This window comes from Meriones unguiculatus, chromosome 3 (assembly GCF_030254825.1).
Source record: "Meriones unguiculatus strain TT.TT164.6M chromosome 3, Bangor_MerUng_6.1, whole genome shotgun sequence".
Classification (NCBI taxonomy): Eukaryota; Metazoa; Chordata; class Mammalia; order Rodentia; family Muridae; genus Meriones; species Meriones unguiculatus.
Genome location: NC_083351.1, coordinates 179,322,866 through 179,350,514, shown reverse-complemented (window position 1 = coordinate 179,350,514; position 27,649 = coordinate 179,322,866). Strand labels below are relative to the sequence as shown.

Genomic DNA, 27,649 nt, shown 5'->3' with positions numbered 1-27,649 from the left:
AAAGGAGCCCTCTGGAGGGCTCCAAAATCTAAATGTCTTTTTATCTGGATCAGTGGGTTTACAGCGCTTATCTGCCCAGGTGTAGGCACCAGCTGTAATTTCTCACAAAAATCAATTTCACAAAATCACTCAGCGAAATACACTTAATAAACAGTCACTTGTTACTAGTCTACTTCAAAGAAAGGATCATCTGGAACAGCTAATACTGTAGAGATGCAAATGCAGGCAATTTTTTTATGTTTTAGCTTTTCATTTTCAGCTGCTTTTTATTTCCATGCTGGAGAGCGAGAGGAGAAATGTATAATAGAAGACATTCCAAGTGACACACTAATAACCGGTGAGTAAGACAGACTCTTCTACTGAGGGCTGGCGCACATGGTGTAACACTAATCTGATAGCTGCATTATTCAGCAGCGATTATAATGCTCTGATATTAAGTTATAAAACGGCGTGAAAATTTTCTTGAGGTGAATTATATAATACATAAAACAGAAGGCCTAATTCTGAAACTAAGTTTGATTTGTTTTATGGATGTCATATTCCCTCAAGTAGAAAATCTCTGGTGTCACTTAGCAAATCATGATTGACTATGCGGAACATAGATGAGGATTTCTGACTGCTCTAGCAAAGCAGAACACACAGCCTGAGTCTACTTGTATCCAGCTTCCTGGCGCTCAGTGAAACTGTGAGAAGAGAGTACCATGAGGCAGTCATGCTTTCAGAGCCTGACTTTGCCAACCACATTGTCACCACAGTGACTTCCAGATGCTCCCAGAGGCGAGCACGTTGCTACACAGGTGAGCATCACCCGTCTTCTGAGGAAGACATAAGCACTCAGTAGTTTCAACATCATATTGAAAGCACAATTTTTCTAACATGTAAATATGAATCAATATAAAGTTTTCTGATTTTAAGGCAAGGAGAAAATAAAATCTAAATGTAACATGATTCATCACTAATATTGGTTATGTATTTTCATATTCTATCTTTTATTGATTAATATCGCATCATCTCAGTTCATCTTGACCATTATTCAGTATTGTATTTTCAAGAATAATAATTTGGTTTGAAAACTTAAATTCAACAAGCATGTGAGGCAGAACTTGTAGCAAGCAAAATGGAAAGGAAAACTATAGACTCTTTATGGTCTAGTGGGAAACAGTGCTGCAGCCCTCCATTCTGTTAGCCACAGAGGGAAGAAGTTATTTTCGAGGCTGGGAGTCTGAACGATAGGCTGGGCCCTGATCTGACCTGACGGCTAACACTGAGCACAGCCCTCTGCTTCTGTGCATGGTAAAGCAATGGCGATGATGTGGCGACACATACTCCTCAGTGTGTCCTCGGCGAGTACCTGGATACCTGGGCAAATCCTAGTACAGATGACCATTTTCCTCGTAACTTTTGAACTTTTCAGCTTACACGTCAAGAGGCATAGGGGAGTTAGAGAGACGAGTGACCTGTGCGTTGGTGGCAGCAAGCTGAAAAGCCACCAGGCCCCTGGAGTTGTTGAAGAGGGAAGGTCAGCGTGACAGCATAGTGCCCTGACAGCTGCCTGAGGAGAGACTCCACAGCCCTCTCTTCAAAGTGCCTAGCTCTGCCCAAACTCTAGATAAACTCATCTTCCTCAGCTTCAAACCTCTCTTTTCCCAACTATGGTCTCCTCAGGCATCAGCTGACACAGCTATGCAGACTGAGTTAATTTTCTTAAATTCAACTTTAACTATAGAAAAATTTGAAATGTGTCAGGTGGCATGTTTTGAAAAACAAACAAACAAACAAACAAATTACCCCAAAGACAAACAGACAATAGAAACATAACCATACACTATTCAGAAAGGGTCTTAAATAATTTTAACTTTTAAAAATAACAGGGAAATAGATGAAAATAATGAGCATTTTAACTATAGGAATCTTTTAAACACACACAAATACACACATAAGAACTGGGAACTACAATGTCTGAAACTAGGAACTCATGGAATGGATTCAATAAAAGATGGGGAGAAGCAGCAAGTGAAGGAGACGGGATTACCAAACTAGAAGAGGCCTCAACAGAAAAGGAATGAAAGACCAGGAAAGCAGAGAGACAAGGAGGAGCCAGGCAGATGACCATCTCATACCTGAATCCCAACAGACAAGAGAGAAGGTAATATGAAAAGAAACGTGACAACTGAGGAAGCTCAGGAAGCTCGGTGTGCCCAGAGAAGGGAGATGTAGGGAGCTGCACCCAGGCACCACAACCCAGAGCCTTCTCTGCTGAACCACTACTGAACTTTTGGATATTCCAGACAATACATTAATTCTCTTTTTTTTTTTTTTTTTTTTTGAAACATGGTTTCTCTATGTAGCCTTGGCTGTCCTGGACTTGCTTTGTAGACCAGGCTGGCCTTGAACTCACAGCGATCCACCTGTCTCTGCCTCCCTCCATTCTGGGATTACAGGTATGCACCACCACATCCAGTTTACTAATTAAAGTCTTAACATTTATTTTTTAAATCCCCATACTGAAAATATTTTATTGTATGCTTATTTTTGTTTATGGCATGTTATGAACTCCTCTGCTTAAAGCCAGACTCTGGCTTAGTTCCATTTGCTGAACACACCAGGGAGAGGTTCACTGGACTCAGACAGACTTACCTGTGCTGCCTGTTGTCAACAAAGACTCTGTTTTTACATCCTTGGTCCACTGAACTGAAAATCCTGCAGAGGCAGTGATAATCCTCAGCTTTCCATGGTGTATACATGATAGCAAAGGCAGTATCAAACACACCACAGTAAGAATGATATAAAAAATATACTCATCTTTGTGTTGAAGTTAATAGTGAGATGCAAATACATGCCTAAATCTGTGAAACCTTGGACTATGCTCCAAGGTCCCATAAGTACAGCAATAGCACATATGATATGTGTACTGTCTCCTTCCAGGCCTTACTGCTAGTGGAGTCTCGTAAAATGAACCCATCTAGAAAGTTCAGGAATTGACCTGTGCCAATCATCACACTATGCTTTTCTCATTAAGACTAAGCACAGACCAGAAGGGATCTACAAAATCTACCACATTACAGACAGAGTCTTTGACTGTCTGATAGCTGGTGACCGAGCCATTTCAGTTGTCAGAGGACAAAATGTCCCTGGACAGAAAAGCACCTGGCATGTCCCTGACTTGCTACAGGTGCTCTGTCAAGGTTGGCTCCCACCTTCTGGACTTTGTCTCTAATGCTGCTAACTTGGCTTCTGGTTCCTGTTCTAAGCATGATGGAGAAGCTAGGTATGCTTTCAGTTCCAATCCTTTAAGGAATGGAAAGATGTCTGAGAATCACAAGCCTGAGTTGTCTGCTGGAAGCTGAGAAGTGGACAATACAGGACTTGTCAACTAAAGGAACTACAGCAAGTCTGGCATGAGAAAGCCTTGCCTGGAAACTCCTATGACACATTATGTGTGTTTGATGTTGTTTCCCTTAGTTTTACTTGTAAATAAATTATAGACAATTCTGTGTGAAAAGAAGTTGAAGCCATTTTTGATGGTACAAAGGAGCCAGGGGCAGTGAGACAAGCAGGAAAGCTGCATCTGCAATTACTTTGGCCTGGAAAGCTCCATAGAGATCTTTTCTCATTTCTTTATTCCTTTAAAAATGTTTAATTCTTGTTTTTAATTCTCTATGTATGTTTGGGGTAGGGGGTACGCACATGACTGTGCTTCCCTGGTGAGGCCAGAAGAAGGACTCAGATCATTAGGAGCTGCAGTTCCAGGCAGTCGTAAGGCACCTGATGGAGATACTGGAAACTGAAGTCCAGTATTCTGGAAGAGCGAGCAAGAGCACTTAACCATTGGGCCTTCCCTCTAGCTTCTCCTTTCTTTTCATCCTTCCTTTCATTTTCTAAAAATGAGGCAGCCAGCCCCTTGTAACAAGGAAAGACGGAGACAAAAAATTTGTTGGGAAAACGTGGTCATACTGTAAAGACAGACTACTAAAGAAAGACACTGCTGGACGTGAGGACGCCTGAACACGCCTTTCCTTGAAAAGGGTTCTGATAGTATCATATCCCTGGGCATAAGTACAACTTGGATTTTTAAGTACAAGTCTTATTACAGACCACAAAAGAGCAGAAGAATGGCATATTAAATAGATAATGTCCAAACTCCAGTAGGACAGACCCCATTCAGGACTCTGGAGGTCTTACTTCAGCACCCAGTATTGAGAGCTCTCTGCAGCAGAGCCTGATTCAAGGATTCAAATACCAGTGATTTGCTAAGGAAAGGCTCCCATAGGGGAGGGAAGATGCTTAGGAGCAAATTCAGATCACTAACACCCATCCTGAGTTCTGGGGAACATAAAAACATGCAATAACCATCCACATATGACCCAGAAATCCTTGCCTAAGTTTATAACTCAGAGACTCAGAAGCAAGACCCTAAACAGAACCTTCGGTGCCATTGCTCACAGCAGCACTCAATAATAAAAAAGAAGATAAGGAAATGCATGGGCAAAATTGAGAATATTAACTACTGAAATTAAAAAAAAAAACATTTATACATACAAGAACTGGGAAATACAATCTTAGACTAGGAACTCATGGAGTGGGTTCCACAGAAGACGGCAAGAAGAGATTAGTGAAGGAGACTGTCTCATTAAAGCAGGATAGCCCTCAACACTAAAGGAAAGAGAGACCAGAAAGGAGTAGAAGAGCTATGAGGGAAAGTGCTTCCTTTACTCCGTACATTTTGAAGCCCTTTGCCATGCTGTGAGCATGGTGACAAAGCACCTTGCCCCCAGGGAAAAGCGTGTGGGAACTTCTGTCCCAGGGTTGTTCACTCAATCTTCTTCACTGACCCCGTCCCAGACTTTCTCCTCCATACCCAGTGCTTCCCTTCTGACATCTGCTGACCACACCGGACATGACCCCTCCCTTTGTTATTCCTGCTTGCCTGAGGAGTGAAGTTATGTACTTAGGGCTAGAAGAATCTGGACAAAAACAAGCAGAAATTACCCTCTACTCATTCTGAGAATGCAACATTACTGGAATACTGGAATTTTAAATACTGGCATTCATCAACTGAGAATCCCTCATTTAGTGTATGCTTTAAGGAGACACTTAAATTCACTCTACAAATATTTACTGAACCTCTACCATGTATCCAAACACTGCGATAGGCTTATTATATAATCTATAGGCCCAGAGATTTGTGGACCAGAGACTGTGTTTTTAAAGACTTATTTATTGTCTATACCTGTCTGCATGTACACCTGCAGGCCAGAAGAGGGCACCAGATCTCTCTATAGTTGGTCATGAGCAACGTTGTTGCTGGGAATTGGACTCCGGACCTCTGGAAGAGCAGCTGGTGCTCTTAACCTCTGAGCCACCTCTCAGCCTGAGATTATTTTTTTAATGATGAATAAAATGTCTCCTGCTCTCTAGCACCTCAAAGAATCTAGATGTGTGCATACTTTGTTCCCAAAAGGCATGCACAAAAACAAACATGCTGGCAATAACAGCTCCATGGGGGCTGTGCTTGGAATGGAAATGAGAAAGTTCTACAAAAATAAGATGTGGCCACTGATAGAACAGTGGCACTCTAACCACCGCAGTCAGAAAAGGTAAGCTACAAAGGGGCGGGATTTGGTGATTTAAAAAAAGCAAAAAACAGAGATTCCATACACAGCAAGACACCAGGCAAGCCTAAGCAGGAAAGATGCAACAAGAACCAGAAGTTTCTGAGAATGGAAACACAACAGACTTCTAGGTGGTCATATACTTAGAAAGTTCCTGTCCCTATTCAAGAAATGAATTTGTTTTTCCAGCAGCCTTCAGCTACCTCAGCAGAAATCCATTGTCACTTTTTGGGACCTGCTGCCTAAACTGTCCATGTGCACATGTGTGTATGTTCTGCTGTTGTCTCGCACATTGATCTCCAAATGTCAAGAGGGTCTGTTGGTGCTGCAGTTTTTCCACATCCTTGTTGACTTTATGTCCAATGATATGAAGTCCTTAGAAGGCTGTGAAAACATCAATAATATGGATTTGCTTAGTTCTTATTTAGATTCTATTTTCTTTATCCCATGTGTTTGGAAGCCCTATCATTTGGTGAACTTATGACAATTATATCTCTTCTACTTCTATGTGATGTCTCTTATCTCTACTAAGTTTTTTTGCTCTAACACCCAGTTTATTTGAGCCATTCAGGCTTTTATTAAGTCAAGCCAGAGTACCTAACAATAACACTATGCTAAAAATTATTTTCTCAGACTGCATTATAATTGGGTTGTAAAAGTCCATTCCTACAAACTTTATCTAATCTCTGTTTAGGCTATATTACATTCCATGTAATTATTAATAGCCAAAGTTATGTCTGCCACTTCATTAATTTTACATTCTTTTAAGTCTTCTGGTCTCCATTTCCTCACTACCTGTAGGTTGCGTGAATGTTTTATATATTATAAATATATAAATATATAACATATATTTTATATTTCATAATATATTACACATATCATATATTTATATTTTATAATATAAAATATGTAAATATGTAAATATTTTATATTATACATATGATATAAATTATTTATATATTACTTTATATATTATAGATAAAGTGTTTTTACTGTATCTTTCTTTAGATTTATTACTTATTAATATCGCTTAGTATTACTATCATTTTAAGAGAAACATAAAGGCTTAGTCTACCATTTGTAATTGTCTTAAATATTATCTCCATATACATTGAAAGGCACAGCATTGTTAAAACTTGGGTTTTAAATGTCAGCCACTTTAAACTGTCACCTTAAAAAGTGGTGTAATTAAAAAAAAAAACAAAAAACAAAACTCAAACAATTGATTTTACCAATAAAGACTGGGGAGTCAGATGCTGGGATGAAAGCCTACTAACCAGAAAATAGAAGGAGCTACAAAATTAGAACAGATTGCTAGGGTTAGTTTGAGGCCAAGCAAAGCTATTCAGTGAGAAACTGAGAGAAGCCAGACTGAATCAGTCAGCTTGCAGAGGAGCCAGAACAGCTGAGTTGAACCAGGGAGCAAGAGTTCAGAACTAGGAAGGATGAGCTTATTCAGCAGTGAGTCTCAGAGGCTGAGACGTTCTAGGCCTAGGTTAGATTGTACAGAGGCTGGAAGCTTCCAGGAGTAGGCCTAGGTTAGCAGACAGAGTCAGTGAGCCTCCATGGTGACGATTACATCAGGCAAATAAAAGGTACTTTCACAAAGTGGAGAATGGCAGGTGTGGTGGTGTGGCCCCAGCATTCAGAAGGCAGAGGAGGCAGATTTCTGTGAGGCTGGCCTAGTCTACATAATGTGTTCAAGGCCAGACAAAGAAACATAGTAAAACCGTAAGATTAAAGGTGAACACCACCATGCCTGGTTAAGAATTCTTTCTTTTTTAATTATTTTTATTAATTAGTTTATTCACCTTGTATCCCGCCTGTAGGCCCCTCTCTCCCCCCTCCCAATCCCACCATCCCTCCCTCTTCTCCACCTATGCCTCTCCCCCAGTCCACTGATAAGGGAGGTCCTCCTCCCCTTCCTTCTGACCCTAGTCTATCAGGTATCATCAGGACTGGCTGCATTGTCTTCCTCTGTGGCCTGGCAAGGCTGCTCCCCCCTCAGGGGGAGGTGATCAAAGAGCCAGCCACTGAGTTCATGTCAGAGACAGTCCCTGTTCCCATTACTAGGGAACCCACTTGGACACTGAGCTGCCATGGGCTACTTCTCTGCAGGGGTTCTAGGTTATCTCCATGAATGGTCCTTGGTTGGAGTATCAGTCTCAGAAAAGACCTCTGTGCCCAGATATTTTGGTTTTCTTGCTCTTGTGGAGCTCCTGTTCTCTCCAGGTCTTACTATTTCCCACTTCTTCCATAAGATTCCCTGCACTCTGCCCAAAGTTTGGCTATAAGTCTCACCATCTGCCTCAATACCCTGCAGGGTGGAGTCTTTCAGAGGCCCTCTGTGGTAGGCTCCTGTCCTGTTCCTTGTTTTCTCCCTTTTCCGATCTCTGTCTCATTTGCCTTTCTGAATGAGGATTGAGCATTTTAGCCAGAGTCCTCCTTCTTGATTAGCTTCCTTAAGTGTACAGATTTTAATATGATTATCCTATATTATATGTCTACTATCCACTGATGAGTGAGTATATACCCTGTGTGTCTTTCTGCTTCTATGATAACTCACTCAGGATGATCTTTTTCCGTTCCCACCATTTGCCTGAAAATTTCATGATTTCCTTGTTTTAAAAGCTGAGTAATATTCCACTGTGTGGATATCCCATAATTTCTGTATCCATTCCTCAACTGAGGGGCATCTGGGTTGTTTCCAGCTTCTGACTATTACAAATAAAGCTGCTACAAACATGGTTAAGCAAATGTCCTTGTATACTTGAGTATCTTTTGGATATATGCCTAGGAGTGGTATAGCTGGATCTTGAGGTAGCATTATTCCTAATTGTCTGAGAAAGCGCCAGATTGATTTCCAAAGTGGTTGTAAAAGTTTACATTTCCACCAGCAATGGAGGAGGGTTCCCCTTTCTCCACATCCTCTCCAGCATGTATTGTCACTTGAGTTTTTGATCTTAGCTATTCTGATGGGTATAAGGTGAAATCTCAGGGTTGTTTTGATTTGTATTTTCCTGGTGACTAAGGATGTTGAGCATTTCTTTAAGTGTTTCTCTCTGCTATTCAGTGTTCCTCTATGGAGAATTCTCTGTGTAGCTCTGTTCCCCATTTTTTAATTGGGTTACTTGATTTGTTGCTGTTTAACTTCTTAAGTTCTTTATATATTCTGAATATTGGCCCTCTGTCAGATATAGGGTTGGTGAAGATCCTTTCCCAATCTATAGGCTGTTGTTTTGTTCTGATGATAGTGTCCTTTGCTTTACAGAAGCTTTTCAGTTTCATGAGGTCCCATTTATTGATTGTTGCTCTTAGAGCCTGTGCTGTTGCTGTTCTGTTCAGGAAGTTGTTTCCTGTGCCAATGAGCTCAAGGCTCATTCCTACTTTTTCTTCTAACAGGTTTAGTGTGTCTGGTTTTATATTGAAGTCTTTGATCTACTTGGACTTTAGTTTTGTGAAGGGTGATAAGTATGGATCTATTTGCATTTTTCTACATGTAGACATCCAGTTAGATGAGCACCATTTGTTAAAGATGTTATCTTTTTTCATTGTATGGTTTTGGCATCTTTGTCAAAACTCAGGTATCCATAAGTATGTGGATTTATGTTAGGATCTTCTATTAGATAAACCGACTGATCCACCAGTCGGTTTCTAAGACAGCACCATGCAGTTCTTATTACTGTTGCTCTATAGTACAGCTTAAGATCAGGGATGGAGATGCCTCCAGAAGATCTTTTATTATAGATGATTGCTTTAGCAATTCTGGGTTTCTTGTTATTCCATATGAAGTTGAGAATTTTTCTTTCCAGGTCTGTAAAGAATTGTGCTGGTAATTTGATGGGAATTGCATTGAATCTGTAGATTGCTTTTGGTAAGATGGCCATTTTTACTATGTTAATCCTGCCAAGCCATGAGCATGAGAGATCTTTCCATCTTCTGATATCTTCTAATTCTTTCTTCAGAGACTTAAATTTTTTTTCATACAAGTCTTTGACTTGCTTGGTTAGGGTCACACCAAAGTACTTTATGTCCTTTGTGGCTATTGTGAAGGGTGATGTTTCCCTAAATTCTTTCTCAGTCCTTTTGTCTTTTGTATACAGGAGGGCTACTGATTTTTTTTTTAGTTAATTTTGTATCCAGCCACTATGCTGAAGATGTTTATCAGCTGTAGGAGTTCCCTGGTAGAATTTTTGGAGTCACTCAGGCATACTATCATATCATCTGCAAATAGTGATACTTTGACTTCTTCTGGTTAAGAATTCTTTTGACTCTATTCTTGAGTTTCGTAATATTAACTTTCCATTGATCTAAGACTATGCTCAAGACTATTCTGTTGCACATAGGATTATGATTAGCATTCTCTCAGTGCTGGAGCATCTGCCACCACGTGAGGTGTTTCTGCTCCTGGTGTAATTCACTATCACTGACCCTTGTTAGTCATGATCTACTTCTTTCCTACAATGGCCCAGTTTTGGTTTTTTTTTTCTGGTCTTTAATTTTAGATTGTGATGTACAAGGCAATGGATTTTTTCAGAGGCTAATTCTGTTGGGGTATGCTGAATTTCTTGACTCTATAAGTTTAGTCATTATTTTCTCCAGTTTTTCTGGCCTTACATTCTTTTTCTTTTCCTCTGGAACTCCACAAATTTTAGACTTTTAATCATTGTTTTGTAGTTTACCAAGGCCTATTAAAACATCATTCTTCTCCATTTTTCAGGCTTAATTGTTCTTACTGCTCTAGTTTTGCCTCTAATTCTTTCCAATCATTCTTGCTTTTTTATTGAGTGGATTCAGCAAGGTGGGCCTTTTCTAAATTTAAATACTGTATTTTCCTGTTCTAATGTGTTCATTTTGTTCTTCTCATAACTTCTAGTTTTTAATTTATTTCAAGAGTGTTCACACTCCTGGTTAAAAACGTTTTATGACAGGTGCTTTAAATTTTTGTCTAATTATTGTCAACAACTGCGTCATCTTGATACTGGTTTTAGGTAACTGTCTTTTCTCAATCAAGTTGAAATTTTCCTGGTTCTCCACAGAGCAACTGAGTTATATTTTAGACTTTTTAACTATTATGCTACAACTCTGGTTCCTATTTAACAACTTAGATTCAAAATATGCATCCAAGTTTGTTTTATGGGCTATTCTAATGTATTGCCATGACTTAACTCCCAGGTTGGATTTTTTTTTCTCCAGCTCTCTCCTCTTTGGAATCCTCCTAGCTCTTCATGTAGAAGAAAGTTACTCCATGTTATTTATTCATTGTGGGGTAGGTATCTTTCTAGGTCTCCACAGCTGAAACATCCAGTGTACAGGATGCAATTTCTTTCAGACAATTCATCTGGACCCCAGTCCATGCAGTAGATCATGCAACATCAAAGGTGTTTCGTTCTCCAGAGATACACCTCCTTCCCTGCAAATGACAAGATTTTCTTACATACAGACTAGACTATGTAAAAATGGGAAAATCAAACAGATTAAACACCTGCTGAGTTGTGCTGAGTCCTGAGGTCCTGAGGCGGTTTACCTTTTTTCTTTACTTTTTACTCTTATGGTGGTTGTTTCATATCTTTTCCTGGAGTTTAGTTGTAACTAGCAAGAAGAGTAGGGTAGAAGGTATTTACTTTATCTTGTCCAGATTCATCAATAATATTTTGTAAATAACATGTTGTAATGGACCATTCTAAAGCGTATTGAGCATATATTACATGTATGGTTAACAAACTTAAAGGAGGGGTGGAAGGAGGCCAATATTGTGAAAAAGTTTCCTAAGCCTTAAGGCCCTGAAGTACACGCAGGAACCAAGTGTGGGCTGCAGGTGTCTCATCTTGGGAGCCCCGCCCCCCGGCATCCCTGAAGGAGATTTTTCTTAGCCAGGGTTTCTCTTGCTGCGACAAAACACCACAACCAGAAAGCAAGGTGGGAGAAAGGGTTTACTTAGCTTACACTTCCATATTGCCATTTGTTCATTATTGAAGGAGGCCAGGACGAGATCTCCAACAGGGCAAGCAGGATCCTGGAGGCAGGAGCTGAGGCAGGAGCCATGGAGGGTGCTGCTTACTGGCTTGTTTTCCCTGGCTTAGTCAGCCTGCCTTCTTATGGAACACAGAACTACCAACTAGACTAGGGATTACACCACCTACAGTGTGCTGGGCCCTCCTCCATTGATCACTAATTGAGGAAATGCCCTACAGCTGGATCTCATGGAGGCCTTTCCTCACCTGAGGCTCCTTTCCCTGTGATGACTCTAACTTGTGTCAAGTTGACACACAAAACCCGCCAGTACAGGATTTCACTTTTCTCTCTCCAGCCCTGGCCCCATTTGTCTCTTAGTACTGCCAGGGAGGCACTGCAGTCCTAGAATCAGGCACCCTCCATTCTAATTTCACTTGTGCAACATAGTCACTATGAGACTTAGGGCTGTAACTTTACCTGAGACCCAGCTCCTGACTGTGAAACAGAAAAGGAAAGATAAAACCTAGTACTTGGGGCTGGAGAGATGGCTCAGAGGTTAAGAGCACTGACTGCTCTTTGAGATGGATCTGACTTCAAGTCCCAGCACCCACATGGCAGCTCACAACTGTCTGTAACTCCTCACACAAACATATACACAGTCAAAACACCAATGTACATAGAATAAAAAGAAAAATCTTTTTAAAAATCTAGTGCTTCTACAAACATTACCATTTTCAATCAGGAGTATAAGACACTTGGATTACAACAGCCTTGCAACTTCTACCTTTTAATTTTTTCTACATACAACAGTTAGAAAAAATTAAGGAAAGTTATATCAGTTTACTCCAAGTCAGCTGCATCCTTTACAGTGGACTTGCAACCCTTCTGTGGCTGACCCCAACCCCTGCACCTCTCAAACACCTCTTCTGCCATTTTCTTTGATGGCTTTACTCATCTCTTCAGTACTCCAGGCATTGCCTTCCCTCAGGACCTTTGCATGTCCTCCTGAATAAATTGACCTTTCCCAGATAGAGATAGCAAAATGTGTGGTTGAGAAAGAAGAGTCTACATTTACCAACTATAGTATGTATAGAAGTATTTATATTTCTATTTCTTAATTTTATTAAATTATATTATATTAAATTTTTACATACATTAAATCTTTTAAAGATGACATTTAGTTCTTCTTATCCAACCAAATCTGAGGGAGCCCTTTATGACATCAACCCTATGCATGTAGGGACAATTTGTATTACTTTATATATGATGAAAATATCTATGTGTGTATATATAGAGGGGGGGGAGGAGATTCATTCTATGAGTTCTGTCGAACCTATAGAAAACTCTAATACATTGGCTGGATAACATGGATCTTATATTCCACATAGAAATGTTTCATAAACTGTGCGTGTGTGTCTGTGTATGGGTGTGTGTGACTGTGTGTATGGGTGTGTGTGTGTGTGCATGTGTGTGTGTGTGTGTGTGTGTGTGTGCTTGCTTTTTCATGTGTGTAGAGGTGAGAGATCCACCTTGAATGTTGTTGCTTAGGAGTTGTCCACCTGTTTTGTTTTGCTGGGTTTTTGTTGTTGTTGTTGTTGTTGTTTTGAGACACTGTTCCGTCAGTGAGCTTCAAGAATCCTCCTGTCTCTGCTACCCAAGCACTGGATTATAAGTATATGCTACCACACCTGGCTTTTTTACGTAACTACTAGTGAGCAAAGCCAGGTCCTCATGATTGTACAGCAACACTGAATGAGCTACTTCCCCAGCCTGGGGTGTGTGTGTGTGTGTGTTTTGATAGAAGGTCTCACTTTGTAGCTCAAGCTGCCCTGAGACTTACTATGTAGCTCAAATGGCTTCAAACTCATGGCAAGCCTCCTGCCTCAATTTCCTAAGTGAAGTGATGACAGGCAGGAGCCACTACACCTGGCTCATTAGCTTCAACAATCCTCATAACTCTAAAATGCATATGGGTATGTAATATCCTCATTTTTTAATAGGAACTGAGGCCGTGTGGTGAAACAGCCAACAAGAGGTCTGGACTCAGGCTGCAAGTCTTATCCCACAGTTGAATTCTGTTTAAACTAACAGTATTTGATAATACAAATAAATTAAGAAATACATTAATTTAACTAAGTGGTAATTACATATTTCCTGTGTCGTCTAACCAGTGTTTTGCGTTTTGCTACAGGGACTTTCAAGATCCAGCAGTGGGACATAGGCAGACAAGACTTCCTGGAATCTGCTCCCGGTTTGGGAGTGTTTGTGACTGTTACAACCTATAATGATGAGGTAAAATATACTTTTACATTGTCCCTCCTTCTGGTTGTAAGAGCTACACATGGGCATCAATCAGCATTTATAGTCTGTTATGTAGAACTGAACAAAATGCAGAAAGTGGGCCTGTGAGTATGGGTCTCCCTTGTTCCTGGGTTCGTTGGCCACTGATCCTCAAAAACAAGGGAGCAGAAGCGACAAACTGGGTATTCGGAAGGGCAGCAAGTATGACAGAAATGACCTCCAGGAACCACTTCAGCGAGATAGCTCAACTTTATTCTGGGTGAACAAAAGGGGCCTCACAGGATAAATGTACATAATTGGTTAAGGCTGGGGATTGCAGAGATGCTTTGATTTGCATTTGGCAGCATGCTCCTACCATACGAATGGGAACACAGTACCTAGTTACCTGTGAGTGCAGAGAGAGGAGAGCTATGAGGGAACGGTGTCAAAGGCCATATATCAGATATGGTTAGAGACATCTATGCCTAAAGAAATGCTCCAGATGAGATCAGGCAGAGAGTAGGAGGCCCTGCTGGGGAGAGGGAGTCCTCTATCTAGTGCCAAGCTCAGAAAGGCTCTCTGGACTGGGGAAACAGCAACCTTAAAAAGCAGGGCATCCTCCAACAGTGAGATGGCTCAATTAGTAAAGGGTATTTGATGCCAAACCAAACAATCTAAGTTCGGTTCCTGGGACCCACATGACGAAAGGAGAGAATCAATTCCTGCTAATTGTCCACTGACCTTCACATACATGCCACATAAATAAATAGATAGATGTAATAGAATGATAGATTGAGATGATACATAGAAATTAAAGATAGATAGATGATAGAAAATATAGATGATAAAAGATATCAACAGATGACAGACAGACAGACAGACATATGCAACAAAATGCAGAAGGACCTAGCTTCAAAGAGTCTCCAGTCTAAGTGACTTGAGAAATCAAATGGTAAGTTCGCTCAGGTAACCATAATGCTTGATTTCATATGTACTAGGCCCCATCTGCTCTGCAAGTGTTACAGCCTCACTGAAGCAGGTGAATCACATTAAACACCTCCTGGCTCCTGGCTCTCATTCTGTGGTAGAACCCTTCTCGAGCAAGGCAGCAGCCACTAGATCTGTCTGGTCACATATCTCTTCTTCTGTGGGGGCTGGTAGAGAAACATGAAAGTCATCATAGTTGACAGAATGTAGATTTTGAGTTAGAGTCAAGTCACCTATAGTTACAGTCATGGAAAGGTTATTTGACTGTTTTCCCTCAGATATCTTGTTCATATGTTTGTAACAGAGACTGTCACTTTACAGCTGTGTCAGGCCAACTGACTGGCTTGCTCAGCCCATTACTTAAAGCACAGTTATGCTGCACTGTGTTGATGGGTAGCCAGATACAGCTGAACCAATGCTTCATGAAACAGGGAAGGTGTCTGTCTGCCAAGAAGACGTTTCTTGATGTAGGCATGGCGAAGTCTCAGTCTCATGAACATTGATTAGACCAAACTCAAGCTACACATTTTGATCACCTAATTATCTGTTACATAAAATTATGCCAACTAAAGACCATTCTCAAGCCCATACTGAGGACTGTTCTACCAAAACTAGTTACCCCTATTAGTCCCCAGTAGTTTTTGATAAACTGTCAGAAAACATCTCCAACATTTATTTAACCAAATTAACATTTCCCTTGGGCTTTAAAAAAGTCAAACTAAAACCTTTTATTGTTTTCAAAAGACAGAAGAGAATAATTCTTTAAAATACACAGTGTCCGAGTCGAACATGGTGGCATGCACACGTAGTCCCAGAGACTCAGGGACTTGAGGCAGGTATGAGCCCAGAAACTCAGGGTAAGCCTGAGAAACACAGGAAGACTCTAATTCTTTAAAAACCACAGTTGATTGAAACGTCCCCTCCTCGAAGAGGTTTTTTTTTTCTTTTTTCAGTATGTATGATTTTAACATAGGCTTGATTTTTTAAGAAAGTTCTCTCCATTTAGAGATAAAAAGACAATGAACAGCCATAGTTTAATTTTCTTACTGTCTCAAAATGCCTTTTAAGAGTCCTATCAGGTCAGACATAGTGAGGGCAGAGGCAGGTGGATCCCTACAAGTTCAAGACTAGTCTAGTGTACATAGCCAGTTCTAGGCCAGCCAAGCTATGTCTTCCTATCATTACTCCACAAGTTTCTGTTTCTGCTCAGGACTGCAATCTATTATCTCCCGAGCCTTGAGCGTTTGCTTAATCTGACGGCGTGCCATTGACAACCTGGCTAAGCAGGAGGAGCAGCGCCAGCGACAACATAGATATATGCACCATACAAACCTCCACATTCTTCTTTCCATTTTCTACTTTCAATAGTCCTGTCTCACTGTGAAGAAGAGACTGTGATGCTGAGGTTAAATGAGTTACAAGATGTCGTTCTGTCAAGAGTGGTAACACAGGGGTTCGAGAGATGGCTCAGTGGTTAAGAGCACTGGTTGCTCTTCCAGAGGTCCTGAGTTCAATTTCTAACAACCACATAGTGGCTCACAATCATCTGTAATGAGATCTGGTGCCCTCTTCTGGCCTGTAGGTATACATGCAGACAGGATACTATATACATACTAAAATAAATCTTTAAAAAATATATTTTAAAAAAGAGTGGTAATACTGAGGTTTTAAACTCAAGTATGCTTTTTCTTAATCTACCAAGCCAGTAAGCATTAAAAAACATTTGCTGACTTAAGTATTCACCAAAACAGGACTGTTTATAGCCTAAAATATGAAATAAAATCTCAGAAATTCAATTTAACAGTATCTCGCTTTCTTCCCAATCTATGAAGGCTTCTCCGCTCTCACCATTAAGTGTGTTAGCTATAAATTTTGTAGCTATACACATTATATTGACTAAGTTCCCTTCAATTCCTAGTTTGAAGAATGTTTTATTTGTTTTCATCATGAATATTATATTTTGTCAAAATCCTGTTCTGCATCAATTGAAGTATTATTTTTCTTCCTTAACTGTTGGGGTTGGTCTGATTCTTGCATTTTGATGCTAATACTGCCCCTCAAGATCTGATTACTGCCCTATCCTTGTTGTGTAAACTGGCCTAGTCATGAGTCCTGACTGGTTAATAAAGAAAGTCTGTACTTGGGCAGGGTGGAAGGATGCAGGTGTGGCTAAGGCTCTGAGGCTTTGGAGGAAAGGAGAATCATAGGAAGCAGAGAGACAGATGGAAAGAGGGGAGGAAGGAGGGCGCTACCATTTGTTAACTTGGAGAAGGAATGTTGGCTGGGAGGAAGGATTCTGAGGATGGCATAGATGGAGAAAGTGATCCAGATGAAAACTAAGCATTATTTATAGAATTATAGCTGGGTAATGGACCAAATAGAAATGGTTAAGGCAGATGGCATTGGATGGAGGCTGGGAAGTGGATGGGGAGGTGATTGAGTTAGCATAGGTAGACTTATTTGCCCAAGGTATTATAGGGCAATTGTAAAATCTAACAGGTGTCTCTGTCTTACTGATTGTGATAGCAGGTTAAATAATACTGCCATAATAATTATAGGGCAAATAATAAACACTGTATAGCCCAACATCAATTTTATTGACAACAACACTTAACCCACTGATGTGATGAATTATATTATGTCTGAATGCTTAACAAGCCTAGCATATATGTAATAAATCCCACCTGCCCACACGATATTTTTTTGAGACAGGTCTTTTTATGTATCCCTGGTTGGCCTGGAACTTGCTTTATTGGCAGGGTGGCCTCAAACTTACAGAGATCCTCTTGCTTCTGCCTCCTAAATGCTGAGATTAAAGGCATGTACCACGAAGCCTAACTAGGCTGTAATTCTTTTAATATACTTTTAGATCTGATTTGCTACTATTTTATTAAGAATTTTTACATATATGTTCATAGGAGAAAACCATACACATGTTTCTTTTTTTTTAGTGTAGTCTGGTTTTGGCAATAAGGTCATGCTGGTCTTATAAAATAAATTAGGAGTTGAATATGTTGGTTCTTACTTGTAGTCCCAGCTCTTGTGAGGCAGAATTAAGAGGACTACTTGAGCTCAGGAGCTCACAGCCAGCCTGGGTAGCATACTGAGACCCTCCTCAAAAAAGGGGGGCAGGGGATAGTCTTTCGGTTTTGTCTTCTGACAGGGATTGCACAGAATTGGCATAATTTCTTTCTTAAGCCATTGTTAGACATACCAGTGAACCCATATGTTCCTGGTGGTTTCTATTTTGGAAGGTTAGTTACTCTTGATTCAACTTTTTTACTAGATATGGGCCCATTAAGATGATATAATACAACCTGGGCATATGGCTGTTACCCCAATGCTTGGGGTGTAAGGCAGAAGGGTCAAGAGTTCAAGGTCAGCATCAGCTCCATAAGACCCTGTCTAGATATCTTCCCATTAAAATAAAGATAATTTATTTCTCCTAATATTAGACTTAGCTAATTATGTCTTCCAGGAAATCAGCCCACTCCATCTAGGCTACCAAATTAGTAGTCACAGAGTTGTTCATGGCAATCCTCTACTCTCTCTGTAATACCCATGTGATCCACAAAGATGGCCTCTCTTATTTCTGACATTAGTAATTTGTGTCCTATTTTTTTTTCCTTAGTGGTCTTGGCTAGCCACATTCTGGGCTATTGATCTTTTCAAATAATCAGCTATCCGTTTGCATTTTCTCTGTTTAGGTATAATGAAATGTGCATGTTTGTGTGTGCGTGTGCCCGTGTGTGCTTGTATGTCAGTGCACATATGCCACACTGTATGTGTATGGAGGTCAGAGAAAAAAATTTCAGGAGGTTTTTGTTTTTTTTTTACATGGGATCTGAACACAGGCAAGTTCTATCTGATAAGATTTCATTATCCTTTCCTACTCCTCCTCCTTTTCCCCTCCAATAACATCTTCCTCCAGTCCAGGCTAGTCTGTAACTTTCAATTCTCCTGCCTCAGCCTCATAAGTACTGGGATTGCAGGCACTCCTAGTTTTCTGACACATGCATTCATTCAATGTTTTATATTTCCCTCTAATCACATGTTCACTGAATGCCACAAATTTTAATAAAGCTGTTTAGTAAAAAAATTTACACTTCTATATAAATTTTCTGTCTATGTGTTAATTAGGAAGATGGTGTTTAACTTTCGTTTAGCGATTCCCCAGATATCATTCTATTACCAATTGTTAGTTCTAATGTATTGTAGTTTGAATATGTACATTGTATGGTTTCTATTTATTTTAAATTTATTTAAAGAATATGGGCCAGAGTATGGTATCTGATCCTTATACGTTTGAGATAAATTTGTATTCTGCTGTAGCTAAAGCAGCCTATAGGTATCATCAATTACACCCAGTCATCTGATGATTCTAAGTTACTGTTTTTTTTTTTCCACTGATAGAATTAAAAACCATATTTAGTCTCCAACTAAATATGACCACTTAATTGTTGGGTTTTGTTTCACCTCCTTTGGTGCCTTATTCATAAACTTTGAGGATTGCTAAATCAGCTTAAAAGTCTTCTATTCATCACATGCATTAATATATATGTTGCTTGGAGTTGCTGTAATTATCAGTGATGATTTGTCTCTGAAGTCTGCTGTCTGAAGTGAAGATGATCACCCCTAGTTTCTTTTTGGTTATGGCTAATGTGCCATGATGCTCAGTTGAGAGTGATTGTTTGTGTGCAGATAAGATATAACTGGCTCTTGGATTTTTTTCCATTTTTACAATCATCTTTTAACTGATGTATTTATTAGACCAATGACAATTAAAGTGACTACTGATATGGCTTAGAGCTAATGTCTCCTCAGTTTGCTAAAATTGTCTATGAATTGCCCTTGCCCTTCATTCTAATTTTTATCTTTCTTCCCCATTCCTCGTGCTTTATGTGGTCTTAACATTTTTTTTAGAATCTCATTTCTTCTCCTTTAAATAATACTTTTTATTAATTCTTTGGAAATTTCATACATGTATAAAGTATATTTTGATTGAATTTATCACCATTTCACCTACAAACTCCTATCTACATCACTTCGCCTCCCAAGTTTGTGTTCTCTCTCTCTCTCCCTTTCTTCCTCCCTCTCCCCCTCTCATTCCTTTTTTTATAACCCAATGAATGCAATTTGTGCTACCGACATACTCATGGGTGTATGGTCATCCACTGGAGCATTGCCACATCAATGGAGAAAACTGACTCTCCCCCCTGAAACACATTAATAGCCCCACTCCATGCTGGAATGTCATTTGGTTTGATATTGTGCTGATATTTTGTATGCAATTATAGCCGCTGTGAGATCATGACTAGAACAGTTCTATCACATCAAGACATTGTTTTCTTATTTTCATTCCTGACCTCTGGCTCCTTCAATCTTTCTGCCCTCTCTCCCATGATGTTTTGTAGTTGTTGTTTGCTTTTGTTTTGAGGTTTGGGGGATAATTTTTTATTTATTCTTCATACAATACATCCCAACCAAAGCCTTGCCTCCTTCCACTCCTCCCACCACTACCTCCCCTATCCCCCAGGGCCACTGTGACTCCATTTCCTTTCAGAAAAGAGCAGGCCTCTCAGGGATATCAACCAAACATGGCATAACAAGATACAATAAGACCAGGCACTAACACTCATATCAAGGCTGAAAAGACAACTCAGTAGAAGGAAAAGGGCCCTGAGAATAGGCAAAAGAGTCAGACACCCCCACCCCCACTGTTAGAAGCCCCACAAAAAAACCAAAGCTAACCAACCACAGCATGTATGTAGATGACCTAATACAGAGCTCTGTGATTTTTCAAAGGGCTCTGTGATTGCCACTTCAGGCTCTGTGAGCCCCTACGAGCCCTGCTTAGTTGACTCTGTGGGTTTTGTTCTCCAGGTGTCCTCAACACCTCTGGCTCATATAACCCCTCCTCCCCCCTCTTCTGCAGAGCTCCCCAAACTCCATCTAATGTTTGGATGTGGGTCTCTGCATCTTTTCCTATCAAGACCTGAGGCACCATTGCCTCAGCACATTCCGCAGGCAGGATAGGGTGGATTAAAGGTTTTGTGGCTGTGTTGGTGTCCCAGTCCCACCACTGGAAGGTGGGCAGTTAAGGCTCCATGTCCTCCATTATTAGGAATCTTCCCTAGGGTCACCCTCATAGGTTCCACTGCTCTAGGTTTCCACAATGGCCCCTAAATACCTACCTATTCCAGTCATCCCTCCCTCCCCCACCTGATCCCTCCTATTCTCATCCCCACCTGCCCCCAGCCCACCTGCAAAATCTCTTCTATTTTCCTTTCCCAATGAGATGCACGCATCTCCCATTGAGCTCTCCTTCTTACTTAGGCTGAGTTTGTGGATGGTAGTGTAGTTAGCCTTTACTTAACAGCTAATATCTACCTATAAGTGTGTACATATCATGTTTGTTTTTTCTGGGTCTGGGTTGCCTCACTCAAGGTGATCTCTTTCTAGTACCACTCATTTTCCTGAAAAATTCATGATGCCATTTTTTTCTCAAATATCTGAGTAAAATTCCACTGTGTAAATGTATCACATTTTCTTTATCTATTCTTTGGTTGAGGGTCCCTGAGTCTTGAGGGGAAGGGATGAGATAAAAACGTCCTGTTTGTGGCTGAGCATTCCCGTCACATTTACTCTCTCTGACCAGCTGACAGCCCCTCTTTTTTAATTTTAGTTTATTACTGTACATGAGTGTTCTATCTGCTTGTATGCCTCATGCCTTTGGAGGCAAGAAGAGGGCATCAAATCCCCTGAAACTGGAGCTAAAATGGTTATGAGCTGCTATGTAGGTGCCCGGAATAGAATCTGGATCCTCTGAAACAGCCATCCGTGCTCTTAACAGCTAAGCCTTCAGTCCTTCCTCTCCCTTTTGAAGTATATCACTAACACAACTTTTTTCATTTTTCCCAAATTATCCTAGAATTGGCAAGACACAGTTAAGAAAAAACAAAAGTCTACTTCAGATATCAATTTGTTACTTTACAGGCCATGTGTAAATGGTTATAAGCTAAGAATTCCTAATCATCCTGATTTTATATCATCTCACTTATACATAAATTATCATTAGGTAAGTTCTTGCATATATTTGGACAAACTATTATCTGGTAGATAAATTAAGAATAAGACATTTTTAATTTTACTTCCACTAATTCGTTCTTTAATACTCACTTTTTCTTTATGCAGATTTTATCTGGCCTACATCATCATCATTCTTACTGGAGAATTTCAACATTTCAGAGATGGCAGTTCTACTGCTGACTCATTCTCCCAAATTTTGCTTTTCTGATAGGGTCTTTCTGGTCACCTCTTAAGGGTAACTTTGCAGAGGCCTAACCTGGTGGGTTTTTCCTGCCTGACACATTAGCTTTTAATTATTACCCGCACGCTCTTCTTGTGTGGTTTCAAGGAAGTCAGGTGTACTGATCTTTACTCCTGTACAGGTAAATTTCTGCTTCTGTGTCAAGACTTTTTAGCTTTCTGTCACTTTAATATGATGTACATATGTGTAGTTCTGTTGTTACTGCTTCTTTTGCATTGGCATTCATCCTACAAGGTGTTTCTTGAATTCTTTACAACCACACTCGTATTTGACTTTAACTTGAAATTTTTATTTTTGCCTCAAATGTTCTCCAAAGTTCACTCCAAGTTTGTCCATACTGCTTTAGATATTTCTCTTTTTTTCTTTCTCTTTCTCCTTCTGATACCACCATTATGAATGTTAAGTTCTAGTTATTTTCTTCACAGTTCTTGGATATTCTGTCCCATTTATTTTTCTTGTTTTTCAGTTTTGGAAGTCAGTCTAGTCTCAAGTTCAAAGAGTCTTTTCTCATCAATGGCCAACCACAAACCAATACCTTAAAGACAGACTTCATTTCTTTTTAGTGTATTTTATCTCATTTGTTTTCTTAGAGATTTTTTATTCATATGACCCACATTCTCTTTCACATTGTCTACTTTTCCCATTAGATTCTTTGGCACAGTTTTTTTTTTCCAAAAATTCCTGACCTGGTAATCCTTTAGCATAAATTTTTTTTGATCTGGCAATTCTAATATCCTTAATTCTGACATTTTGCATATATCCTTGCACTATCTTCATGCATAATTTTCACCTTTCATTGTGGCACACAGACAGACATATATAGATAGATAGATAGATAGATAGATAGATAGATACATACATACATACATACATACATACATAGATATATAGATAGATAGATACATAGATACACAGACAGAACCTGGTACAAGGAATCTAGTACCAGCTTCCACAGAATTTTACTTGTGCATTTTTGCTCTAGTGAGTTGTGATCTTTTTTTTTTTTTTTAAATCCATCTATCTGTCTCTCCAATTTTGTGGACAGAAGTTTGTCATGTGAACTCAATTCTTTTTCTTTTTCTTTTTTTTTTCAATGAACTCAATTCTTTTACCCATCTAAGAACTGCTGGTTTTCAGTTCAGATTTTTCTTGTTATAATAGCTATCACACACAGAGAGAGAGGGAGAGTGTGCTTTTACAAACAATGCTTTTTATAAAAATAGTATCCTATAAAGTTTATCCTGTAAATTAACACAGAAACTCAGGTGTGGTGGTGCTTCTGTAATTGCCAATACTCCAAAAAAAAGGTAGGTGGATTAAGAGTTTGAAGGCCTCCTAGGATAGTAAGGAACAACACACACACACACACACACACACACACACACACACCCTGCACCAGCACATAGACATCTGTAGTATAGACACAGGTATAGAGACCTATTTCTTCATTTCTTTTATTGTTACATACAACTTCTTACTTATTTTTATAATTGACTTATTATTGTTAACTTATTATTGCCTTGGCTTATTATTCCTTATTTTAAAGCAACAATCTTGCTATCATAAGTAGCACAGTAAATATTATTTTCTGTGTAACTTTGTGTGCTTGTACATGTTCATAAAATACTTCTCTATAGGTAGGATTGCTGAATCAATAATTATATTTTTAAAGTTTTAACACATATTCCTTTTTTTTAAAGATTGATTGATTTATTTATTTTATGTACACAAGTGTTCTATTTGCATATATACTTACATGCATCAGATCATAAAGATGGTTGTGAGCCACAACATGGTTGCTGGGAATTGAACTCAGGACCTCTGGAAGAGCAGTCAGTGCTCTTAACCACTGAGCCATCTCTCCAGCTACACATATTCCTTAACTGATAACCAAAACAGTTGCTCAGTCATTTCAACACTGTTTGGAGACTATTTTTCTCCATACTTCCCAAGAATTTTTAAATCCTCAATCTTACAATAAACAAAGGGAGTTTTTGCTACCGTGTGTCTTTTGTTCATTGTTAGGCTAAGTACTTTTCATGCTTGTTAAGTATTTTATTTTTTCTCTTAGGACTGCTAAAAATATTAGGACTATTAAAAATAAAGATGAAAACAGAGAAAAATAAACTGTTGAAATTCTTAACCCTAGGTATTATTATCGAAGTTATATGGTACACAAGGGACATTCTATTTTACTTCACATTCATCTGGTGAACACATCATTTGCTTAGAATCTAATTCGACACAGTTTGTATCGTTTGGAGGGAGTAAGCTGGTGAGTATATGCTGTGTATCCTGTTTGTTGAAGACAACATCACTATTCAAGCATGACATTGGTTTTCAAAATCAGTCAGACTGCCTGACTGTAAACGTATTAAAGTTATATGTCCAGAGCTCAGTGGAGCAACAAAAAAGAAAGCTGGAGAGCTTGGAAGGGTACAAGGAGAGCCGTGAAGCCCATTAAAGGGTGAAAAATAAGAGCTCTAGGGGAAGATTAAAAGAACTGTGATTACTCCAGCTTGAAAGCAAGTGAGGGCTGAAGGGTGCATTAATAATGGAATTCTCGTAACAAAAGCTCTTACATGGTACATGGGTGATTCACTATTTTCTAATGTGCCAGGAACAGCTGAAAGCATCTGTACGTCATTATACATCATTCAGCTATATGTAAAAAGAAACTTCCCTGGGGCATTAATAAATTTTTCTCAACACCAGGGGCATTTACATGTCAGTAAATATGATGTTCGTGAAGGTGTACAGTAAGGTCAATGGGTCACCACAAAATTGTTAATATAAGAAAGACTGTATATAAAGAATAGAGTGATAGTGTGGGCAAAAAGGATAAATCAAGATGGCGTGACACCTCACTCATGAAAGGGAGTGCGGGAGACTGAGGAGGCAACAGCACAAAGAAAAGCAGGGAAAAAGACTGCAGGTGTTTCTTTCAAACATGCCAAGGTTTGTTTCCCCCCTTTCTACTGTACAGCGCATCCACTTAGATATTCGAGTTGGAGAACATGACTTTGATGCAGCTATTGCTCAAGCAAAGGACAAAGTAAATGAAGTAACCTTCAAGCTTCAACATCTAATTGAACAAATTGAGCAAATACTCAAAGAACAAGACTATCAAAGGGTCAGTCTGTTTATTCAGTTTATTTTATCTCTTCTGGTCAAAAATTCATTTCTCAACATAAAACTCTGAACCAAGAAAAGAATAAACTACTTTTTCCTAAGTCTAAGCTAGGAACTGTGTGTGTGTGTGAAGAGAATAGGGAAAGAGTAATCTTTCTACTGGCCCATGAATTCCTTTAGAAAAGGAGACTGGGCTGATTTGCCTCTTCATCCCAAAGTTTCTATCAAAGTATCCACCTCATAACAGAGGATGTGAGCTTACAAAATAAAGGGATGCTTCCAAGCACGTGCCATACACTGTAGACACCCAAGCATGAGCACATTTAGGATCACAGTTTTATTCTTATGACACCAAGTGTTTTCTGAGCCACTCTGCTCAGTGGATACTGGCCAGACATGGACTCAAATCTGCTCACTTACTTTGTGTCATCACCAAGTCTCAGTTTCTTTAGCTGAAAAATAAGGATGAGGCATGGTAATTAGATAAGGTAGGCAAGTGTGTGGCATGGAGCCCAACATAAAGATTTAATGATGAAAATCCATCACTATTAAGTAATGTTCATTTTGCTTGATGGTAAAAAATATGTAAAGTTTGTAAAAGATCAAGTATAGATCAAAGTAAAAGTAAAAGAACATATTTTGCTAATTTGCTGTCTGATAGTTCGCTAAAGAATAAATTACAGCTTAGAAAATGGTATTCTACTTTTTATATTAACTGGATAATATTAAATAATATTAAATATTAAATGCATACAGCAAGCTACACCTCAAAAACCATACGCAATATACTTTAACAAACTAAAACTATTTATTTTCTGAATAGGACCGTGAGGAAAATTTCCGTATGACCAGTGAAGATACAAATAGAAATGTTTTATGGTGGGCTTTCGCACAAATAACAATCTTTATCTCGGTTGGAATTTTTCAAATGAAGCACCTTAAAGATTTCTTTATAGCTAAGAAGCTTGTTTAAAATAATGTAGGTGAAAGCAAATGATTTGTACAATGCTTGAATTAATAAACCAAAATATATGCATAAATGTGTTGTTTTATAATTTAAAAGATATTAGATGTTGAAGTTAATATTACAGAATGACAATCCTGGAAAAAAGTGTTAATAATGGGGCTTCTGAATGTGGTAAAAATAAACACATTTTAATTTAAACTTGATATAAATCAATGAGCTATGAATGCAATTTTAAATCACATATTAAAAAAGGATTTTACAAAAGGGTACAATTTTAACCCTTGTTGTACCAGGTGGTGATGCTGGCACACACCTTTAATCTCAGCACTTGGGAGGTGGAGGCAGGTGGATCTCTGAGTTCGAAGCCAGCTAGTTCTACAGAGTGAGTTTCAGGACAGCCAGAACTACCCAGAGAAACTCTGTCTCAAAAAAAAGGGAAGGGGAAACCTTATAGTATATATTTAACCTAACATATCAAAATAAAATCAGGCTGAACATGTGGCATGGGCCTCTACTGCCAGCTTCTAAGGAGGTTGAAGCAGAGTATGCCTAGAGCCCGAAGTAGAGACCAGCCTGACAGCAAAATGAGACTGTCTTAGCCATTGTTCTAGTGCTATAAAGAGACACACGACCAAGGACAAGGCAACTCTTATGAAAGAAAGCATTTAATTTGGAGTTTGTGTACACTTGCAGAGGTTTAATCTACTATCATCATGGTGGGGAGCATAGTGGAATGTTGGCAGGCACTGGACTAGTAGCTGAGAGTTTATCCAGATCCATAGGCAGAGAGATAGAGACAGACAGAGACAGAAAGCGACAAAGTGAGGGACTGGGTCTGACATGGGAGTTTTGATCCTCAAAGCCCATCCCCAGTGACACACTTCCACCAACAAGGTTACAACTCCCAATCCTTATAATCCTTTCTAATGGTGCCACTCCCTGGTGACTAAGCATTCAAATCTGAGCCTCTGGGGGCTCTATTCAAACCACCAGAGTTCTCCTCACAAACAGTACAACACAAAGAAACAAAATTAATTTTAATGTACACTCAATACAAAGTAAATAAGATATTTTATATCTTTTTATTCATACTAAGTTTGTAAACCTGGATTCTATATTATGTTCACAACATAATTTGGACCAGCACTAATTTAATGGCCTGATGAAACTTACAACTATAGTGCTGCACAGATAAAATACATCCTTTCCCAAAATCATTGCACTAAGAAACAGTCGCCTGAATCTTTACTTTTTCCTAATTCCTTCAATGATGGACAGTAAACTTTTCTCCATACAAGTAAATAGCCTAAGAATTTTCTCATACAGCCTCTACCAATTCTTATACACTTACGAAGTGGGAAGTAGAGATAGCCAGAATTATATTAT

The 27,649-nt window shown here is 39.2% G+C and overlaps 1 protein-coding gene across 1 annotated transcript; it reads left to right on the top strand.

Moving 5' to 3' along the window:
• The first annotated feature begins 212 nt into the window (after nucleotides 1-212).
• Nucleotides 213-26,280, top strand: LOC110557433 (transmembrane emp24 domain-containing protein 11). The gene is made up of 5 exons (XM_021651791.2): nucleotides 213-337; nucleotides 13,759-13,859; nucleotides 24,314-24,439; nucleotides 25,151-25,297; nucleotides 26,120-26,280. Exons 1-5 carry the CDS (start codon nucleotides 214-216, stop codon nucleotides 26,267-26,269), a joined length of 648 nt encoding a protein of 215 aa, XP_021507466.1. The 5' UTR covers nucleotide 213; the 3' UTR covers nucleotides 26,270-26,280.
• The last annotated feature ends 1,369 nt before the right edge of the window (nucleotides 26,281-27,649 follow it).